This window comes from Terrapene carolina, unplaced genomic scaffold (genome assembly GCF_002925995.2).
Source record: "Terrapene carolina triunguis isolate 2854851 unplaced genomic scaffold, T_m_triunguis-2.0 Scaffold68, whole genome shotgun sequence".
Taxonomy (NCBI): domain Eukaryota; kingdom Metazoa; phylum Chordata; order Testudines; family Emydidae; genus Terrapene; species Terrapene triunguis.
The window spans coordinates 56,736,139-56,758,725 of record NW_020664419.1 but is presented as its reverse complement, the minus strand read 5'-3'; the positions used below and the strand labels follow the sequence as shown (position 1 = coordinate 56,758,725).

Here is a 22,587-nt window from a genome sequence, read left to right as displayed (position 1 = left end):
TGACCAGACAGCAAGTGTGAAAAATCAGGACAGAGGGTGGGGGGTAATAGGAGCCTATATAAGAAAAAGCCCCCAAAATCAGGACTGTCCTTATAAAATAGGGACATCTGGTCACCCTGCCATTACCAAGGAAAAAGAAAAACCACCTCCTCCAACTCCTATAACAGGGTAAACACCAGCTAGTGAAAGTGACTTTCATGCCTGGGGCGGGGTTCAAATCACTCATCTAGAGATACAACTCTCGTTAGCATCTCTCAATTTATTAATTTCCCCTTTTAGCATTAAAGCAAGTCCAGATTATATATTGGAAAATGCTTAATACAAACAGGAAAGGATGTGGTAGAGTGACCAGCTTCATTAATGTATTTGCTGTAAAAACTATGGTGTTGGCTCCCTAATCTGAAAGAGACCACCACCACTCAGCTATAATGGCTTTTTGGTCAAGAGAGCTCTTAAGGGAGACATGGTCTTTATTTCTCTTCTTGCTGTGGTAAGATTAAACCTACATTAAATGGAGCAACTGGTCTCAGGGAGCATAGACCTCTGAGGCAGAGGAGAGGGAAGGTGGGTATTATTTAGTTAGGTAGTTTACTAGTTTAACCACTATAGTGCCAAGTGTCTTAAAAGCCTTGAGTACAGCTTTATGAATATCTGAAGATTAGTAGCCCATGTGTGCTAGCTTTAACACACCCAGAGAAAAAATGGTGGATATTTAAGAATTTTATCACAAAGGAAAGTGGTGTCATTACCCAGCATAGCAATAAGAGAGGGTTCATCATGGTCTTTTATATGTCAAATATTGCATACAATTGCTGTCACACATCAGATGTGCTTCTATAATTAACTTTTCTTTACTGTTCTCCACAGACCATAAAGACAAGATAGCATTGCAAAAGAAGCAAATACAACTGGCTAAATGTAGAAACCAGAATTACAACACAGCTATAGAAACTGTTCTGGAAAACCAGAGGATTTAACAAAATATAGATGTTTCAAAAACAGAAAAAAAACCTTAATAGCAGCATAGAAAAAAACAGGAAATATTAAAAGTATTTCCAACTTTGAACTGTTTTTAAGAAGTTTTCTGAGTGGGCTGTTTGTCATCTTCCCCTACCCATACTCACTCTTGTATTTTAACCCAAAATCTATAGGGATTTTCTTCATTGCACTAGTGCGCTCACCTTTTGATATTTCAAAATATGCAGGTTACAATTTCCCTAGTACAGTAACATAGCTTTTAGACTTTCAGGCACCTATAAAACATTCTAGTCTCCAGGAATAGGCATTTATTGCGGTCTAACTTTTGGGGAAAACATACAATACCTTAATCAAATAAATGATTAAAAGGTGACTTAGTCACAGTCCACAAGTAATGGCATGGGGAAAAGATTTGTCATAGTAGCTACCAGAAAAAGTATAATGAGATCCAATGGTTGGAAGCTGAAGCTAGACAAATTCACACTAGAAGTAAGGTGCAGTGCATGATAATCAATCACGGACGTCTACCTAGAGATATGATGGAGTCTACAAATTTGCTATAGCTCAAACAGAAGTTATGAGCTTGATGCTGCTGACATTTGTGGATGAGATTCTTGGACCAGTGTTATGCAGGTCAGATTAGGTAATCATAATGTTCCCTTCTGGCCTTAAAATATATTACAAAAATAAAATACACACTCACTGGAACTCCCACACACTCCCGTGCTCAATGTCAGTGATCTCTCAGCTCAAGATTGGTCTTCAGTGGAGTTAAAGTATGTATTAAATCAGCTCTACAGCATAGTCTAAACTTGTGTCTTGAGAACATGAGTTTTTGTTATACTTTAAATAGTTGTAGTACGAAGCTCTTCTCTCACCCATTCACCAAATGCAGACAAACATACAAATCAAAGAGAGACTTCTGAAGATCGAAAAGTTGAGACACATATAAAAACCCCTAATAAACCTTTAATTAGAGTTTTGTTTTTGTTTGTTGTTTTTTTTTTTTATACAGGACAGGTGACAAATTACATCAAATATCTGATTTTTCTCAAATGTCCAGATATTATACACATTCCCCTCTGTCTTGCAGGGAGGGATATTGGTCAACTTAACAGTTTTAGGTAAAATAAGCTGCATAATAGTCCATATTACAATAATAAAATGTACAGTGTTTACAAGAAATATATTTTAGAAGCAAGAAAATGATGCATCTGCATCAAAAGGTGACCTTTTAAAATGCCACAACTATTTTTACATTCACTCTTGCAACAGGTCACAAGATGGGGTCACTAAGATCAGGTCAACAAATCACTATGATGCACATCAAATACAGCAAAATCGGTTTATATACATATATAATACATATACATGTATATTATACATATACATATATGTATATATAGTAAAACTCATGAAAATCTACCAGACCTGACATAAAATCTACTCACTCATCAAAAATATGTACTTGTCCCTCATGAGTAGAAATTTGCATGGCAGATTATATATATATATTATATATATACTCATTCATTAGCATCTGAGACGTAAAACTGAGAATTAAAAAATTTTCAGATAAACCCTCCAATAATAAACATGGTGCCCACAAAAGCACAAGGTAAGGCACAATATGATTTTCTGTTGCAGAATAGTGTGCATCATGTTTAATGAACCATAAGAAAAACATGCATTATTTGTGCAAGTTCATGCTGCAAATCCATCATATCTACAAAAGAATTAAAGTGAGTTTTACTAAATTTATTTTAACTGGTACACTTTCAGTCTCACCACCTATGCAATATTTAGCTGGATAATTATAGACAAAATTATATTGTATACACAAGGGATCAGTGCAGCCAATAGTCTTAGATTTGCAATGAAACTTCTCAGCAACAATTCTGTAGTTACTCAGAGTGAATAAATGTTAATACATAAATTTAACATTGAAATAAAGTAACTCACTTGTACATTTATATTTCTAGCTCTCATGAACCAAAATTTTGTTGCAAAAAATATGCACCCTTGTTAATTTTACACTGGTTAATTAAAACTTATTTAAAGTTATAAATATATTAGGAAAGTTACTTAATCCCAATAGTACTTTGTCACAGTCCTGGTATTTGTAATAAATACAGCTTTTCACAAAATATGTTTTCAGTATCTGCCAATTGCTTCTTTATTGCTCACATAAATTTGAATCCACCACAATTGGTATCAGACCTTTCACACAAAATCATAGATATTTCAATATAAAAACTATAAAAGATATTTAACTTGTATCTAATACTTTAAGGTGTTCGGCTGTTTGACGTTTATGTGATGGTACAGCCAACACTATAAAAAACATTAGGTTATGAATAAAATAGGAAGCTTATTCACTGCTTTAATGCAGACATCCTCACAGAACACGACTACTTTTCCACCACCAGCATTTACACTTATGTACAAAAACCAGTATATCTGCATTCAGTTTCTGTTTCCCTCACACTTGTATGCAACCACTAAAGCCAAATTAATTTTCCCATACCCCAGCTGCAGCAAATGAATCCTTTACAGCAACAGAAACCTAAGATTAGACTGAAAAATTAACATTTTTTACTTGTTCGCCATCAGGAACTGTAGGTGTTTGTTACAAAATATCCACAAGATTATTTCAAAGGAAACTATGGAAATACAGGAAGCCTTTTTTCCTCCATGCTTTTGGATTGTTATCAAAACACTTCTTGGTGCAAAAAAATACAGCCGCCACATCTGAAAATGTTTAATAAATTCAGTGTTCTTCATGCAAAAATTAAATGCATTGTTTACTCAAGCTCCAAAAACTTCCTGAAGCAACTGTTTTTGTCCACTTAGTATTACTGCCTCATTGCTCAGTCCCTTTGGAAACAAGATTTCTGGAACGTTCAGACTTTTATTTAATCAATGAAAATATTACATACAAAAAGCACTAAAAAAGGAAGACGGCAGCCAAACAGGAATTTTCCTGCTGCAAGTAACAGTCCTACAAGTTGTAGAAAGTCTTCTCAGGAGCTTCCCTGAGAGTTAGTTGTGCCTGTTCGTAGACGAAGATGTGACATTGAGTTCATGTGTTTGTTTGATGGCTTCAAGGGTGTGTTGCAAGTAAGAGCCTGGGGAAAGCGATGATGATATCGATCTAGCCGCAGGTATTTTACTGTTACCAGCTTTCCTGTAGTAAAATACAACCAATTACTAGTTTAGACCATTACATTTAGTTTAACAGATAAATATACTATAAGTTACATAAATACTTCAATGCACTGATGTAATCAACAAATTGCCAGACAATTCATACCTACGAAAAATGTCAAAATGTATTTTGTTATTGCTTAATATTTTAGTTAGAAGCCATCTTACCATGCTAGCTAAAAATGACAGTAGCTGCATTTTTCCCCAGTTTATAACCCCCAAACTTCTTACCATCAAACCAAGAGCCATGTAATGCTTTAAAAGCCTTTCCAGCATATTCCGGAGACAGACACTTGACATATACACAACCCTGTGGTGAGAAAAAAAAATTTAAGTTTAAGACCAACAAGCCAAAAAAATATAAAGGGAATACCGGAAATGTCTTTACCTCACGTGAATTTTTGTCCACAGCAATATGAACAATTCCATCATTATCGCTGCACTTTTCCAAGATTGCTTCTTGAATTGCCAAATGCCAGTGGTCACCAATTTCCCTAAGTAAAACAATTAAGAGAAGATATAATGAAAGTCTAGAACACTTTTTTACATTTCTATTATGAAGTCTGATTCTGATTAATTTTTTTTAAACAAAGCAATGTTTAAAGGAACATGCAAAGTATGTTAATTAGATATTAATATGTAGTAACATTAACCCTTGGGATGTGCACCCTTGGATGGCCAATTAAAGTAGCTAATAAAATGTTACGGTCCCAATGTGGCAATGCATCCTTTTCCATGGGGAAAGAGTAAAACAATCCCTTTTGAAAATCTAGAAAACCATCAGATTTTTAAAAATGGATAAAAGCAGTAAAGAGTCCTGTGGCACCTTATAGATTAACAGACGTATTGGAGCATGAGCTTTCGTGGGTGAATACCCACTTCGTCAGATGCATGTCACCCATGAAAGCTCATGCTCCAATACGTCTGTTAGTCTATAAGGTGCCACAGGACTCTTTACTGCTTTTACAGATCCAGACTAACACGGCTACCCCTCTGATACTTAAAAATGGATGTTTCCTGAACTGGAGGGAAAATTGCCAAGACTGCTACCAAGTAAACTCTCAGGGAGCTTAGAGAAAGGCCCACAGATCTGAGGTGTAACAGGTACTCCAAAATGTCTTGAATCCTAGTTTCTGATAGAAGTATGCCCTGGAGAGTGGACCAGATTGAAAGCTGCTTCCACTTGTCTAAATAAGCAGCTGTAATGGATTGCTTTCTGCTATTAAGCAATACCTCCTGAATTGCCACTGAGCAGTCCTCCACCTGAATTAACCTTTACACCATAAGGTGCAGGCTGTTCATGTCTGCATCCAATATCTGACTGTGCTGCTGGGACAATAGGTCTGAAGAAGAGGCACAGAGCTGATGGAGGTTGAATCAAGAGGCTGTGAAGGTCCAAGAACCAGCATTGTCTCAACCATGCTGGAGCTTTAAGAATTATCTGGCATGGTCTTCTGTCAACTTGAGGATCACCTGTGGGATGAACAGAATGCAGGGGGCTGAGAGGAAGAATGTGTACAGGAGACTCTGCCTACACTGTAGGAGAGAAGTGTCAGTAAATGAGCCTGGACTGTCACCCACTTGCGAACAGAATGATGGCATTTTGTTTTTTGTTGCAAAGCGGTCAACAAATGAAATATTCCAGACCTGAAAGAGTTCTGAGCACACTGTTCTTCAGAGACCATTCGTGATTTTTGGAAAGTTTCCTGCTGAGATGACTGGCCAACAGATTCTGGGAACAATGTGTCCCTTTTCATGCAAAAGTCTGTTTCAATGCTTTTGACAAAGCTGATTGGATAGTATCTAGACCAACAAGCCCTTGATGTGAGGGAGAAAAGTGCAGCAAGCCTTGAAAATTGTTTGAGGATATTGATAATGAAGGGTCACAATTCATATTCTGTCTGTAATGATTGGGTTCACAAACCTTCTAGCTAAGCACCCCATCCTATCAGGGATGCATTGTAATGAATGTCTTGGATGAAAAGGGATGAGAAAATGGCACACCCCTGCATATGTTGTTCTGATCCACTCACTGTTCTAAAGACACTAGGAACATAGGAGGTACATGGACCTACTTGTCTAAGGGATTTCTGTTTCGTCGATAGTTTTACTTTAGCCAACCGGGAGAACGTTTGGTCACATAAGTACATGAGGCCTTGTGGTAAGCTCAGACTGTGGTGGTGGGGCATGACATGAGAGACTTACACAGCTGGACAATAGTCTGAAATCTCTCCTGAGAGAGAAAAGCAGTCAACTTCGTAGACGCAAGTAGGGTCCCAATTAACTTGATTTTTTATGTTGGAACTAATGCAGATATTCCCTTGTTCAGCATAAGTCTCAGACTGCCGAAGAAATGAAGGATGAAATGGATGTCATGGAGAACATCATGTTCAGATCTGCTCTGAAGTAACCAATCATACAGGTAAGAGAAGACATGAATTCCTTTCCTCCTTAGGTAGGACACCACCACACTCTTGCTGAATACTTGTGGCACCAATGACAGACCAAAGGGGAGTAACGTATTCTGATAATGTTGTTGAGCTATCACAGAACTTAAGAAGTTTCCTGTGACTCAGCAAGACTGCCACATGGAAGCAAGCTTCCTTGAGATGAAAGGCAGCAAACAGCATTGCACTCTTGGGAAAAAATAATCGATGTTAGGGAGGCCAAGGGAACTCTTACGTACTTGATGGACTTGTTGAGATTTCAAAGAACTAGAATGGGTTTCAGACAACCCCCCTCCACGGACTTGGGAATCAAAGTATTGTAAATAATACCCCTTTCCCCAATGCTGAAAGAGAACTTCTCCTATGGCTCCTAGAATGAAGTGTCTGAACTTTTTGAATGAGCACTGATTTGTGAGATGGGTCCCTGAGAAAGGATGGGGTAGCTAGGTGGAGAAGGAGGTCGACAGAAACTAGAAAGAATACCCCAGTCTCTCAGTGCTTAGGATCTATTTGTCTGTCATTATAGATTCCCAAGCACTGAGGAAATGTGCTCATCTGTTTCCAAACTGGGGTGGGAGGAAGGAGGACTGGCTGTTGCTGGCAACTGTAGAGCTGTCCTCAAAGGAGGAATCAAATGGCATGCCTCCCGACAGTCGACTGAGGACGCGGTGCTTGTGTTGTGCTACAGTTAAAAGTCTGTACAGGCACCTCTTGGGGGCTGGAGTATCAAACACTAATAAGCAAAGTGTTGCTTGAGAGTCTTTAAAAGAATGCAAGGTCGCATCAGTTTTATCTGAAAACTGAGACAAAACTGCCAAATGGAATGTCTTCAATCATTTGTTGACAGTTCATAGCTATTCCCGAGTTCTGTAACCAGGAAGCTCTCCTCACAGTTACTACAGAGGCACTCACTCTAGAAGAAGCATCAGCCACATGAAGTGCAGACTGGAATGACATCTTAGTCACCATGCAATCTTCTGCAAAGAAAGTCTTAAATTGCTCCTTTGCATCCTCTGGTAGTTTCTCAGAAAACATGGACATTGCATCTCAGTTTACAGTCATGTTTAGCTAACAGTGCCTGCTAATTTACCATATACATCTTGAAAGAGGAGGTAGAATAAAAAATGTTCTCCCATTTAAGTCAAGTTTTTGGGGCTCTTTTCTTTGGGAATTGATTTAAGTCTCTCCTGACGTGATCTCTCATTGGTAGCTGTCACTGCGAAAGAGTTCAGGGTGGCATGGGAATAAAAACACTTGAATGTTTGTCTGTGTGCTTAGCTGTAGGGGCTAAGGAGGCTGGCATATGCCATAAGGTCTTTACTGGTTCTAGAAGAGCCTTGTTAATAGGGAGGGGCTATCCTCTCAGGGGCAGAAGAGCATGTCCAAAAGCTCGTGATGTTTTCTTGTACAAGCTCAGCTTTTATGTCCAAAGCTGCAACCGTTCTCCTCAGACATTCCTAATGAGACAATCATCTGCAACTGAAGAGGAAGTATCCAGGATCATGAAGTCATTAAGCGAGGAGGAAAAGAGGTTAACAGGAGCAGATGGATCCTCCTGTGTTAAAAACTGGGCAAAGGTTCCTCCTGAAGCACTAGGTGCTCTGTGGGAACAGCATTTTGTACTTCCAACCAAGGTGGCTTTGTCATCATATGCTCTGGTGAGCTTCCCCCATGACTGGGCTGGTGATCAAGACCCAAGGGAATGGAAAACACCCCAATGTTTAACATTCTAAATCTAAACTGTGCAACTTTAAGACTCTATTCTTAATTTTACAGCCAATGCAGTCTGTTGCATGTAAGCCATAGAAGAGCCAGTGTCTCTTTTGGTGCTTCAGAAAAACAAACATTTTTACAGCCAAACAGGGGACAGCCAGAGTGACAGCGTATTTGGACAGCAGATGACTGACTACACACTATTGTTGAGGAAGTGGTCTGCAGAATGCTAACACCGAAAAGCAAGATGAAAGGGAGGATGAGGTAAGCAAAAAGAGTCTCTAGTCACTTTGGCTGGTAATGCATGGTAACACATCCTGAATGTTAATTTTTTGCTTATATACCACTATCTCTCTGACCGAAGTACTGGGGTTGAAGTCTTTGAGATGTGGTGCATTTTCAGGAGGGATTTGAAGAATGAAAGTTTTCCACGCTGTCCTAAGGCAGATTGAAAATAGCACTTGGAGTATGACCACATTTACTTACATGACGGGATCAAACATATTGCGAATCTTTAGACATGGTGTCAAACTGTTTGGTGGCGAATTTCTTCTATCTAGATGAAATGCTACAAGGAAAAAAATGAATGTAATAGTTTAGTAAGTGATTAATACAATACTATCTAGTTTACAAGCATCTCATCTTTACATTTAATCCTTTTGTTGCCTTGAACTTAAGAGTAAGAATACCTTCCTTCCACAATATGAAAGAAAAAAAAATTTCAACAAATTACAATGTTCCCATAAAGACACTAATAATACTGAGAAAAACAACACACTTATTTTTTCAGATTCATAATTGCTAGCTTTAAAAATATTAGTTTTGAGATTCTGGCCAGTACACTAGATGGTAAACAAATTCCAGATAGCTAAAAAGTTGTATGCTATAACTAATGCATAAATTGCATGCACTATCTGTAAGTGAAAACAAAAATGTAAGTTTTTGCTAGCTAGTTTAAATTTGACAAGTATGTATGCAGTAAATTATTCAGTTTTAATTATGACTTACCAGTATGTTTATAAGGATGTAATTTTATGGTGAACTTTTCATTTATACTATCCTTTGGGTATTCTATAATTAATCAGAATCTACTAAGAAATAGGGACGGATGTTTCAATACAAAAATATTTCCATTTCCATTATTCTGTATATTGGAGTGACATATGAAGGCCCACAATCAGGATGGGGACACTAGTATTAGGAACTGCACGTACACACTAGTAGAAATGGTCCTTGAGCCAAAGAACTTACAATCTAATTTTAAAAACAAAAACCACACCAAGTTTACAAAGAAGAGAAGGATGAGAAGAGTGAAAATAAGGATGTGGTTACATAGATTAGCAACTGCACAACTTGATAGTACTATATCTGAAAGGGTTTCTGAAGAAAGACTTAAACTATCCCATTTCTGCACAATCTGTCAGTGGTTAACACTTTCTTGAAGGTGTTACAGTCAAAGTGTTTTAAGTAGAAATCTGAAGGAGTTGTTAGTAGCCTCACAAATTAATTCAAGGAGGGCATTCCATTTAGGGTTGCCAGGTATCTAGTTTTCGACCAAAAAGTCTGGTCGAAAAAGGAACCTGGCAGTGTGCCCTGCTAACCGGACATTAAGTCTGTTTACCTGCAGTAACCGGCCTCCACCACCAGGAGGCGGAAAGAGCAGCAGCTGGAGACTGCAGAAGGATTCAGGAAAGGCTCCAGCGGAGAGAGGTACTGGCAGCTCCCCCTTCCCCCACCCTGCCCCAGTCACCCCCTAACATTCCCGGAGCGCAGATCCCCCTTCCCTGCTCAGGTAAAGTGTGCCTGAAGTGACATTCCCATCAAGTTTAAGGGAAACAAAACCATGGGAAGTTTAATTTCTGACTTCCCTTTCTAAATTAAAGCAAACTGTTGGTTGTGCCAGACAGAAATAGGAGACGTGTGGCAAAAACATCCTATATATTTTCTAAGAAGAGCGGTTCCACTCTGAAATGCTACAAATAGTTTATCATGGATACATATTTTGGGTCAGTGACTTCCCCACTATAGAGTTTACAAATAAGAGGATTTATTTATTTGAATGCCACTCTTTCATGCTCCACCTGAAACGGAAGTCATGCTTTTTTTCCTGACACAATGACAGAAATAAATGTTCTGGAGGCCCAACCCTGCCCTTACACCTGTACATGACTGTTTCCAACGAGTTAGGACAAGGGTAATGAAAGTCAGACTCTGACCCTGTAAATGAAGCGCAGTTATTTTTGTTGATAATACATGAGCCAGAAAATAGCTCACTTTCTGTCTGACTACTCTGCGGGCTCTGCTGTATGGCCATTGCAGCACTAACAGAAAAGCTTCAATCTGGTACTGAAATAAACAGATGAGATGCAAAGTACAGAGGAGCTAATCTATTGAGTAGGAAAGTGCTATTTTTATATTGTCACTTTTTCAGACAATAACTGCAATTTACATTTAAGTAGATTAGAAAAAGCAAATTCTTCCTTTTCAAATGACAGATTAGCCTCATTAGGAGATGCAAGAATAAATGTTAAGTGTAGAATGCAAGATACAAATTACATTTAATAATATAACTATACCTTGGCCTTGCCATACTTTAGATGGTATAACTAAAATTTTGTCACATGCTGCAGATGGCTGTATCCATCTCCAAACCAAGAAGTCAGCGCCACCTATTCGTCGTGTCTCTGTGCGAACTCTAGATTCATTTGCAGCAAGAAAGTCAACTGCTCTATTCCAGACCTTCTTCATTTTTTTCCTTCAATTTAGAGCAAGAACAAGAATTATAATTTTAATATTAAAACAAAAATACATTGTGCATCCAAATACTAGTAATTTTTAATTAAAAGAAATATGGAAGTTACTTACCAGTAACTGGAGGTTCTTTGAGATGTGTGGTCCCTATCTGTATTCCACACGTGGATAAGCATGTGCACCAGGCACCTGTAATCAAAGATTTCTAGCAAGTAGTGTCCGTTGGTCCACCATGCACATTTCTTCTCATGCTCTGAGCAGCAGGTATAAGGGCGGTCTGGACCAATGTCTGTTTCACGAAAGTATGGAGAGAGCTCTTGCCCTACACATATGTCCAGTATAAATAGGGCTTGAAGAGATGCTGTAGAAGTCACTTGTGTTCTAGTGGAGTGGGCACTCACCGCTCTGGGGAGGCATATACGCCAGTTGATAATGAATGATGCAGCAAGAGATCCACTCAGTCTCTGAGCAAATAATGTTTGTCCTTTTAATTACTCTGCTAAAGGAACAAGCTATCTAGGCATTTTCCTAATTGATTTTGTTCTCCAATGTCAGAACGCTAAAGCCCATCGTACATCAAGAGAGTGAAATCTTCTCTCCTCCTCAGAAGCATGAGGTTTTGGAAAAAAATACCAGTAAGTGAGTAGGCTGATATGTGTGAAACTCAGAAATTACTTTAGGGATAAATTTTGGGTGAAGGCAAAGGAAAACCTCTTTATGCAAACCAGTATACTGCCATAAGCACTCCCAGTTCACTTGCCCTTCTTGTTGAAATTATGAAGGTAGTCTTCCTAGTCACCATCGAGAGGTAGGACATGGAGCAGGTAACAAAATGATTAAAAGGGAAGTTCTGAAATAACAAGATTAAGATCCAATTGCAGGGATGGTTTTACCACCAGTGGAAAAGTCCTAATGAGGCCTTTCAGGAACCTAATTGTAGTTGGATGAGTGAGAGTGAAAACAGGATAGCTCTCAACTGGAGGATGAAAAGCAATGATTGCTGCAAGGTAGACCCACAGCAAACTAACAAAGTCCCAAAGCCCATGAGTAGGTGGTCTAGAGTAACAGCAATTCTGATGATTTCTGTGGATAATTGGCTCTGTTGTGTCCAGGCGGAGAAACATCTCCATGGGTTAGACAGCATTTTCTGGTGCAATCCTTTCTGCTTTGATTGAGAATAGATTGAACAGTCTCCAAACATGAATGTTCTATGTCTGATGCCCATCCAAATATGAGGCTGTGAAATGAGGAGGGCCTGGGTTGGGATAGCTGGCCTCATTGTTCTCGAGGCAGTAGATCTGAAAAGGGTCGGATATTGATGGGAGGTCAGGTTGACGTTTTCAGAAGTTATCTGAGCCAGTTGGACACAATGAGAATAACCTTAGCTTTGTCATGGTGAATCTTTTGTCGAATTTGTAGTGTCATTGGGATGGAAGGAAAGGCATACCTGAGGTGGTTCATCCATGGTAGATGAAAGACATCGCTCTTGCGGCCTTGGCCCAGAGCTGTTGCCTCCATCACTTATGAGGGATGTGTCCATGAGAATGGTCGCACCCGGCGGATGGATAAGGAAAAGACTCACGCACATACTTGTTCTGGGTTTGTCCAACAAGACAAGCTGTGACCTTGGCAGGAATTATACTCTAGTATTCGTGTTGTATCTGTATGGTTAGTAAGACCACAGCCAGGCCAGGACTTTTCTATATTGACAGATTCCCCAAGGAAGATATCAGACAATGTAGGAATAGGGACATCGACTGAACATCCATTCTAGACCTGCCAGACAAGAGCCAGTCATCTAGATATGGAAAGATGGTGTAGCCATAAAGGCCATCACTGAGAAGACCTTTGTGAAGACCCTGGGTGCTGTAGCTAGGCCGAACGGGAGCACTTTGAATCAGTAGTGCTGTTGGCTTACTAGGAAACTGAGGAACCTTCTGTGGGACAGGCAAATGTCCACATAAAAGTAGACATCTTTCACATCAAGAGCCACGATCCATGTGCCCTCTTTAGCAGAGGGGATTATCAATGCTAATGTGACCATGCAAAATTTTGATTTTTGAATAAAGACATTCAGTTGGCGTACACTGAGAATTGGTCTCCAACCTCCTTTTAACTTGGGCGGGAAGAAATATGGGGAGTAGAACACTTTCCCTTGATGCTGAGGTGGCACGTGCTCTATAGCTTCTCACTGAAGAAGAGTCCACCTCCTGATGGAGGATCTCCTTGTGAGAGTGGTCCCTGAAAAGGAGTCAGGAAGGGGTTTCTGATGGTGAGGTGACACAAACTTGATTGCAAAGTCAGACTGAATCCTCTCCATCACCCACTTGCACACTCTTGTTGCCCTCCAGTTGTGAGTGAAATGAACAAGGCAGCCACCAAAAGTTTGCGGGGGGGAGGGGCATGAAGGATGGCATCAATAGAGGAATGCGGTTCTCAAGTATTCTGTCAAAAGTAAACTATGGATGGTGAGTGGGGTTGAGTGGTGGCAACTGAGGTGCAGAAAGCCACAAATTTGAGTTTTTGTACCCTCTGGCACTTATGTGGCAGTTTGTAAGAGCACTGGTTATAAAAGGATGAGGGAAAAGGTCCAGGCTTATAAACCTGCTTAGGGTGCTCTCTCTTTGGGGCTAGGATGTAAATGATCAGAGAGCGTTAGGTTGTTCTTGAGTCCTTAAATGAGTGAAGCAACTCATCTCTTTTCAAGGAAGACATTAGACTCAAAGGGGAGGTCCTCAGGGGTATTCTGGACCTCCCTGGGGAACCCTGAAGCATGAAGTCAGGACTCTTGCCTCATGACTATAGTGTGGCAATAGCTAGAGCCCTGTGTGGATACAAAATTTGTATCCGTATCCAATCCAAAATAGTGGATATTTGCAGATTTGCAGGACTCTAGCAGTAGCTCTGGACACAGTGTCAGCTGCATCCATTGCTGTTTGGAGCAGTCTTAGCCACCAGTTTGCTTCACTGATGAAGGCTTAGAACTGAGTACTGTCCTCCTGAGGAAGTTTGTCCTGAACTCCACACATTTGGAATAATTTGTGAAATCATATTTTGCTAACAGAGCCTGGTAAGTTAGTAGCTCTGAACTGAAGGCTGGTTGATGAAAATACCTTCTTCTCCAAAAGGTCAAGGCATTTAGTGACCTTGTATCAGAGTTGCCCTGAGGTGATGCAGCCTGGATCTTCCTGTGGCTCCCTGCACGACCAAGCAACTGGGCACTGGGTGGGTAAACAGAACTCTGCTCCTTCAGCTGGTACAAAGTAACAATTTTCAGCCCTTTCTGGTGAGGGGGTACAGAAGGCTAGGATGTGTCATACTGCCCTGGCAGGTACTATAATGGCCTCGTTTACTGAGAGGGCCACCCTGCTAGGGCCAGAGGGGTGTAGAAATCCAGGAGGCTACACTGCATGTCACTGATCTCAAGACAGATCTTGAGTTCAGTTGCCACTCTCTGCAAGAGCTCCTGGTATTGCCTGTGGTCATCTGGCAGAGATAAGGATGATGTAGAGACTGCCTCATCTACTCAGGAGGATGACATGCCCAATGGAACTGTCAGCACCAGCGAATCCAGCTCAATTTCCTCCTCTGCATACTCTGATGGGGCCAGGTGGCACTGGCCAGGGGAAGAGGGCCAAATGTGATTCTTGTCCAGATCTGGGATGTCTAGTGTACAGATCCCAGAGACTCCAGTAGGGCCAGTATGAAGGCTGATTGAATGGGGAGTGCTCCAAGGCACTGGGTATCAACAAGTCCCCTGGGTGGTAATATCTGGGAGGAGGGTGGCTCCAAGACCTTGAAGAAGTTCTGTGTAGACTGGTCTCCCTCAGAGGGAGCAAAGGTTCATCCAGAACAGCAGACTCATCTGATGAAAAGATAGGTTCAAGTTCCGCCTGTCATGCTGTTGGTATATTCCAGCTTGTGGACAGGGTATGGGAAAGACCCTTTCTCCTCAAGGTGGTTTCTTCTGGTATTGAAATGTCCTGTGGAGGATGGGACAAGAAAGAGAAGAGAAGATTGTGGGTAGGATAAGTCAAGCATATCCTCCAGTGACGTAAAGATCTCAGTCCATTCTGGAGTTCAGAGTCCTGGAGGCCAGACTGACAGATCCAGTGCAACTAAGGAGATGGGCTCGGCAGATACTTCCTGGAGTATGTTGAACCGGAATCCAACATGCAATTTCTAGTTGAAGCTGACAGGTGCTGATTTTTTGACCTTTGAGAATTGGAGCTGGAAGCAATGGATCATTCCTCCATCGCACCTTCCCTTCTTGATCGGAAGATGTAAGCAGGCTTAATTCTTTAAGACTCACGCATGAGCACTCAACCAACTTGGACAGGGACAGAGAGGTGTCCTGTCTCTCAGAGGCAGATCTGGATAGAGATACGTCCTTATGCTTATGTTCGTATCCCATATTCTTATGAGAGCCTTAATGGTTTTGGCTCTGCTCCAGAACTCATGCTCAGAGGGATGCTACTCACCTTCTGAGGCCACAGCACTGGGGGGGTCTCCCCAGTCTGGGTCAGACTGAGGTCTCATGGCTTCTCCATGAGATGTTTCCCCAAACAGCTCTCGTCCCTCACGGGGTTCAGGTAGGGAAAGAGCAACCAATGTTGCACTTCGTGATGATATGAGCCTCCCCAAGGCAGTAAAGGCAGTGCAGGGATTCACCACTGATGGAGAAAAAGAACTGCATTTCCTGCCCCTGCTCTAATCCTGGGATGCTGGGCATACTGCTTTTCTGTGGGAAGGAACTCCTTGAGATGGAGAGAATTAAACTAACTATAAAGTCTAAAAATTCTAAGAATACTAAACTATATACACCTCTACCTCAATATAACGCTGTCCTCAGGAGCCAAAAAATCTTACCGCGTTATAGGTGAAACCGCGTTATATTGAACTTGCTTTGATCCACCGGAGTGCGCAGCCTGCCCACCACCGGAGCACTGCTTTACCGCGTTATATCCAAATTTGTGTTATATCTGGTCGCGTTACATCAAGGTAGACAAATTAGAAGACAAAGATAGTTTTGGACATAGAGGATTCTGACTCTGGCCATGCAGTGGTAAGAAGGAATTGAAGAGGCATTGATTTGCACCTTATGCCCTCGCTTCAGAGCACGATGAAAACAATTGAGATGTGCAGACCAACGGACACTACTTGCTAGAAATCTCTGTTCTCAGGTGCATGATGTGCACGAGTACCCATGTGTAAAATACACATGGGGACCAGCACTTGAACTAAGATTTTTCATCTCTTATGCCTGCAACATAATCTAGATGGATTCATTTACTCATTTGAAATATTCAGTAGCTGAGTTTATTGACTAAGGCATTTATGTATGTGTAAGCTCAACATACTTCCCTTTAAAGCAATTCAACAGAATAATCTGAACGTACCTGTCCTGAGGTGGTATTAAGGAATCACACACGTGAGGAATAGGCATATATGGCTGCAAGTCCTTGTTCTCCTGACATGCCTCATTGTGACTTCTTAGAACATCTGAGAACACCACAACCAACAATTAGCTACACTGTTACAAGTCAACTTCAAATTTAGTCACCTTTTACAAAAATAAAGAAATAGAAGCAGTTCTGGGTACAAACAGCTGCTTCAAGTCCCCTGCCAATATCAGTAGTTTTACAATCATCTTTGCCTTTTTGGTTTTTAAAAAGCTCTATGGAAGACACATCAGGGAAACTGATCAGGAAAACAGCAGAACTGACTATATACAAAGTGCTGTCAAATGTAAAAAATAAGCCTGGAATAAAGGGGGGGAAATTCTCTATAAATCAGTTTTGAGTTTTAATAATCTTGAGTGTTATTTTTGACTATATGTAAAAAAAAAAATTTAGACAGAAGTGTTCTTTAAAAAAAAAATGAATAGAATGTTACTCTATTCCCTCTCCAATAAAATTATTTTTAAACAAATGTTTGTGGCAGAGTTATATGGAGATTAATATTGTGTGTGTATATATATATATATATATATATTATACACACACACACACACACACACACACCAGGGGTAGGCAACCTATGGTACGCGTGCCGAAGGTGGCACGCGAGCTGATTTTCAGTGGCATTCACACTGCCTGGGTCCGGGCCACTGGTCAGGGGGGCTCTGCATTTTAATTTAATTTTAAATGAAGCTTCTTAAAGATTTTTAAAACCTTATTTACTTTACATACAACAATAGTTTAGTTATATAGTATAGACTTTAGAAAGAGACCTTCTAAAAATGTTAAAATGTATTACTGGCACGCAAAACCTTAAAATTAGAGTGAATAAATGAAGACTTGGCACATCACTTCTGAAAGGTTGCCGACCTCTCATATACACAGATGTTTGCCCTTCCACCCCTGTTTGGATTTGGATTGATCACTGTAGTTAACAGCAAGTCCTAAATCAAGACAGTTTTAAAGTGAAGCTACTGTCCTAAACAAGCAATAACACTGCATATATATATATAATGTCACTCAAAAGTAGTAAATTAATATTTAGGGGTTAATCTGGATATTCAATTTCAGTAAAATAAAATTTGGTCCAGTTTTGGAATGATCTGACTATATACAGATAGGCTTCTTTCACTGGTATACAGTCACTGAAGATTACTTTAGTACTGAATTTATCAGTTTTAAAAGGAAAGTTGGCCAGATCTAGTTTAATTACAAGGATAAACTGGATGTGGAGAGCATTGTGTCACCGCTATATAACCCATCCACTACCCTTCTCCATTTCCATTTTTAAGAATAGGTTGTTCAGTTAGCATAACTTTGACTATGCTATATTCAAGGTAATGCTACAAATCTTCAGGATTGCAATAATGTAATAAATCAAACACCTTATGCCAATGGTTTGCTTGGGTTTAGCACAGGCTAAAGTGGTTTAGCACTTCTGGATACAGAATAGGTATTATGCCTAAAATACTGAGCTAATGATGAAACGTGGGAGGGAAATGCACTCACAATAGAACACTCACTACATAGCAACAGAAGAGGTGGGAGGGAGTGAACACAAAACCAGAAGATGGGCATTTGACTTGCCAATTGAGACAGAAAGGATCAATATTTTGAAAATTTGTACAGGTTTTCTAAACCAATGTTTGTTGTATATTTTAAAAATTCATACCTATAATCTTTACAACCATATCATACATCTGCCTGGTCTCCTCTTCCTCTTTTGTCCAGCGATATTTCATGTAGTGCAAAACTCCCCAAACCATCCCTATACCTGCATTAAAATTCATAATATTCGTTTAGATATACTTAGAACTTTAGCTATTCTTAAATGTGCACCGCATACTTCTGTAAATTGGTTAACTAGCTGGTGTGTTAAATGCAGCAAAATCCTTGATGTATCAGAAGTACATACTACACATTACTGTTAATGTTTTGCATTTTTGCAACAAAGCAGCACAGAAGCTAGCTTGGGGGCTGAATAGGAAATAGGTTATTAGATTTTTTTTAAAATACTTCACTGATATCACTAAAATGACAGTTTCCCTCTGCTGAGCATCACATTTTGCTATTATTATTGGTAAACTAAAGACCATTTAATTTTCCCTGAGATGAAGTACAATACAATTTGGATTATCTTGACAGAGAAAATAGTAAGGTTTCACATAAACTGAAGGTTTAGAGAGGATATTGGCTTGACAGCCTGTGGAACTTTAAAAAGCACATGCTTTGCAGCTTTTGGACTCTACCTATTGGCTACAGGCGAGCGTTTGGGAGTAGAGGCAAGATGTTTGTAAATGGGAAAGTCTCATTTCTCATAAAATGTGGACAGCTTCAACTCAGTAATGTTTCTTGCTGTGAAGTAGTGTATGTATTTCTACAGATGAAAATCATTCTGATCCTAACTAGACTATCTCCATAGAGGTGACAAATCTTTAGGCTTGACAGTAGTGCAGCCTCCACAGTTTGTGCCTATATGGATCAGGTGTCACTGGTACTGCAGCAGAGCAGGGAGCCCTCTGTAGCCCCACTGTCACAAACCACCTCCCTAACTCCCACGACAGCAGAGCTGCAGTGGGCCGGTAACAGCCTATCCCTGCAGGCGCAAAGTGTGGGGAAGGCGGAGGGCCTGATGGGGCAGAGCAGAGACACCCGGCCAGGATGACGAGTTCCAGGCAGCAAGGGAGGCCATCTCACTGCTGAATAGCTCCATCCCCAGGCACGAGCCATTCAGCTGTGGGATGGCCTCCCCTGCAGCTGGAGCTCATCATCCTCCTCCTCCTCACAATCCTGGCCAGTGGTCTGTTCTGCCATCCCAGGACCACAGCCTTGCCCATACCTTACACTTGCAGGGAATAGGCATCACTGGCTCTGCAGCTATGCTGGCAGCCCTCTGTAGCTCTGCTGTCACGGCCCTGCTAACTCACTCACCAGGCCAGGAGTGTGGGAGCCATCGCCAGACAAGGAACTGTTCAGCAACATCTGGCCATCAAGATATCCTCCTTGCGGTCCAAGTCAGGGGTGTCTGCTCCACCAGGACAATAGCCTCCCTCGCACCTTGTGCTCTGGTGTCTTGGGACCCTCAGTTATTCAAGGAATCCCCTGCAGCCCTGCTGCCATTGCTGGGAGACCCCTGAAGCCCCACTTCCAGCACTGCCCTACACCTAACCCCAACCCTACTACCCCCTTTATTTCCAACAACTATAAAAATAAAAATAATTAAAAATAAACAAACATCGATAAATATCAAAACTAGGGGGAAATATCAAATTCTGCCAAGCCTACAAGTCCTTCCCTGCTTCAGTTCCAGACAGAAATGTCTGGTATTCTAGTTGTCATACATAACATGTTCAACTCAGAATTTGACCCAGGTTTTTCCCCACTGGACATCTCACCTGTCAGGAAATTAAGCTTACTGTTCATTAACAATCTTGTCAAACATTCCAATGCGCATAAAGGAGCTAGGGGGTAGGAGAGAAAAAGGAAAACAAGGTGCCACACTATTCTCAATGATGAAACTGTGAATTCTCTGCTCAAGAAGTCATCTCTTGAAGCGGACAATCTTATTACTGATCTGTATCAAATTTTGGGGGGAAATGTTTAGTGAGAAAGTCATGGATGGAGATTTCTGATGGTAACTGGAGTTCTGATTTCTCTTCCCCTTTACCCTAGTATGGGACAGGCATTGCACTGGTCGATGATCTCTTAGCAATGAAGAAACAGTGTTGAAGGAAATTCTTTTGGTTCTTCCAGCCATTTTTGATACACTGACCATGAGATCTTTTTTGATTCATGTGCAGTCCACACAGGAACCAGTCAGTGGCTCTTGAGTGGTTCCATCCCTTTTTAGCAAAGGATCTGAGAGGCTATTTATTATTAGCAATACCATCCGAAGTTCAATCCAGTCAAGTCAGAGAATGTATGGGGCTGCTCATTCAGCAGGATTTCTCAGTAAGAATGTTAAAATTGTGGCTAGTAGTCTGCATCTGAGTTCAAGGCTCTGATTTTGGCTTATTAAATCATAAATAGTTTGGGATTCAGTTACTTAAGAAAATCTCTTTTCCATGCAAAATTACTGCTGATGAGATCAGCAGTGACAATTGAGCAAGAGCCCTGTCAGTTTAAACAGGAGAGCGTCAGAGTGGCATTTTCTATTAATGATTCATTACACTAACCCATGTTCTGCCTCAGTCTGTCATAGCCCAGATTTATTGATAAGGAGCATGCAATGGGTTGATAAGTGAACTCACAGTTATTCTATTGTGGGATAAATTTTAGTTAGGATGGCCTTGACTAGGCAGTGAATTTGTTTGTACAGTGAATTGTATTATTTTTGCATTAATCATTGCATCGCACCTTGAGTCAGTGACTGGTGCTCCATACAGAAAAATAAATGTTAAAGACCTAGTTTTCTACCCCTAAGTCAAACCTGGTTGCGATTGGGGTGTTGATTGAAGAATATCTGATCTACAGGTAACAGCTTTAATTAACCAAGCTTCACACAAGTGCTACTGTACAGGATAGGTTTTATTTTCAGTGCTTTCTACAGAAATAATATGCAGGTACTCTGGAATTTCTCCATGTAGAAAGTCTCATCTCCCCTCCTCTGTCAACCCCTACATAGAATGTTTTTTAAGGTTATATTATTTTTGTTAGTTTTCATTACTACTGTCTATAAAAGTTTAAACAAATCAGTGCCCCCAGGATAACAAAAAATAAAATTTCTCCTTCCTATAAACGTTTGTAAAACTAATTGTATACCAAAAATTTCAGATATTACAATCAAGTCATATCAATTTATTACTTCAATTAAACCGTGAGCCAACTCACTCCATACAAAGAAACACGACATTTGACAGAATTAGAAGGCAAACATTGCTAGACCCTGTCCCCACCCACACACTTAAATGCAAATTATAACCATTAATAGGCTGAATTTAAATAACTTACCCAAAAGCAATATTGATAATCTGTGAGTTACAGTAATAAATGCACGGCGAAAACGACATCTGAAAGACATCTGTGGTCTAGTAGATTCCAGGTATTTCACATCAGTTACATTATTTAATTCCTCACTGGGGTCATTACCAATACACCTATTTAAAAACATTTAACAGTGTTAGGGCTAAATTCACTTACTGTGAAAATAAAAGCCTATGAAATAAAATCACTTACTTTATGCCAACATCTTCTCCCCTACTCATAATCCATTGTAGCGCTGTGTTAAGTACTTTTTCATACTCTGGACCTAAACTCTGTCAAAAAAGTCGTAGCAGTGAAAAGTTTCTTTAATATACCAGAATAAATCATGTAACACTAATACATAAGTTTATGTAATACCATATAAGAAGGATTAGTAGCCAATACTGATTATTTTTTATATAAAGTTTCAACAATGCACACAAAGGGACACCAAATATATGCAGATTATATGTAACTTTGGGACTAAAAATTAATCCCTTGAATTGAGAGATATTTGAGAGGTGTGCCGTTCTCAATTTTAAGGAGTTATGAATCGCAACATTCAGCAATAGTCTACCATTTAGTCACTAGGGGGAGCTCAGCATTCTGTAAAATTAAAACCAAAACGAGATATCAACCTAGATATAGAATTTATCCTAGAAGATAAATTGCAACAAAAGGTTGATTCAATTTTAAATGCATAATATACTATCAAAATTTTAATTAATCCTTCCTTTCCTAGCATACTAATGTTTCTACTGTAAATCATTTCACATCATCTGTTGTAGGATAAAGCCTTCATTACTTTTTGGCAGGTAAGCTCCACAATTCACCTTTAAATATCCTTTGCACAACCAGACTGAAGCTGAAACAGTTTAAGGACTACTTCCCAGAAAAATGTAAATTGAAAAAAGATTTTACAGTAAGTCTTATTTTATCACCTAAGGATCAAACTGATATAAATTGTCCTAAAATTAGAGGACAAAAGTTAATGTGTGAACTTATTTTCGCACCAAGAATGAAAGCACTGAGTAGATTCTAATGTGCCGAATGTGTTGCATTGCTTTAAA

General features: G+C 40.0%; 1 protein-coding gene across 1 annotated transcript in view; it reads right to left on the bottom strand.

Annotated features, from left to right (window-relative positions):
- Positions 1-1,987: 1,987 nt before the first annotated feature.
- The window catches only part of LEMD3 (LEM domain containing 3), a 79,914-nt gene continuing 59,314 nt past the window's right edge, over positions 1,988-22,587 (bottom strand). The window contains exons 5-13 of the mRNA XM_024208058.2: positions 21,731-21,810; positions 21,506-21,651; positions 18,228-18,329; positions 16,496-16,598; positions 10,922-11,100; positions 8,832-8,913; positions 4,574-4,679; positions 4,417-4,495; positions 1,988-4,165 (exon numbers count right to left, since the gene is read on the bottom strand). Coding sequence (XP_024063826.2) covers positions 4,002-4,165; positions 4,417-4,495; positions 4,574-4,679; positions 8,832-8,913; positions 10,922-11,100; positions 16,496-16,598; positions 18,228-18,329; positions 21,506-21,651; positions 21,731-21,810 — 1,041 coding nt within the window. The 3' untranslated portion in view covers positions 1,988-4,001. The remainder of the gene's footprint in view (positions 4,166-4,416; positions 4,496-4,573; positions 4,680-8,831; positions 8,914-10,921; positions 11,101-16,495; positions 16,599-18,227; positions 18,330-21,505; positions 21,652-21,730; positions 21,811-22,587) is intronic.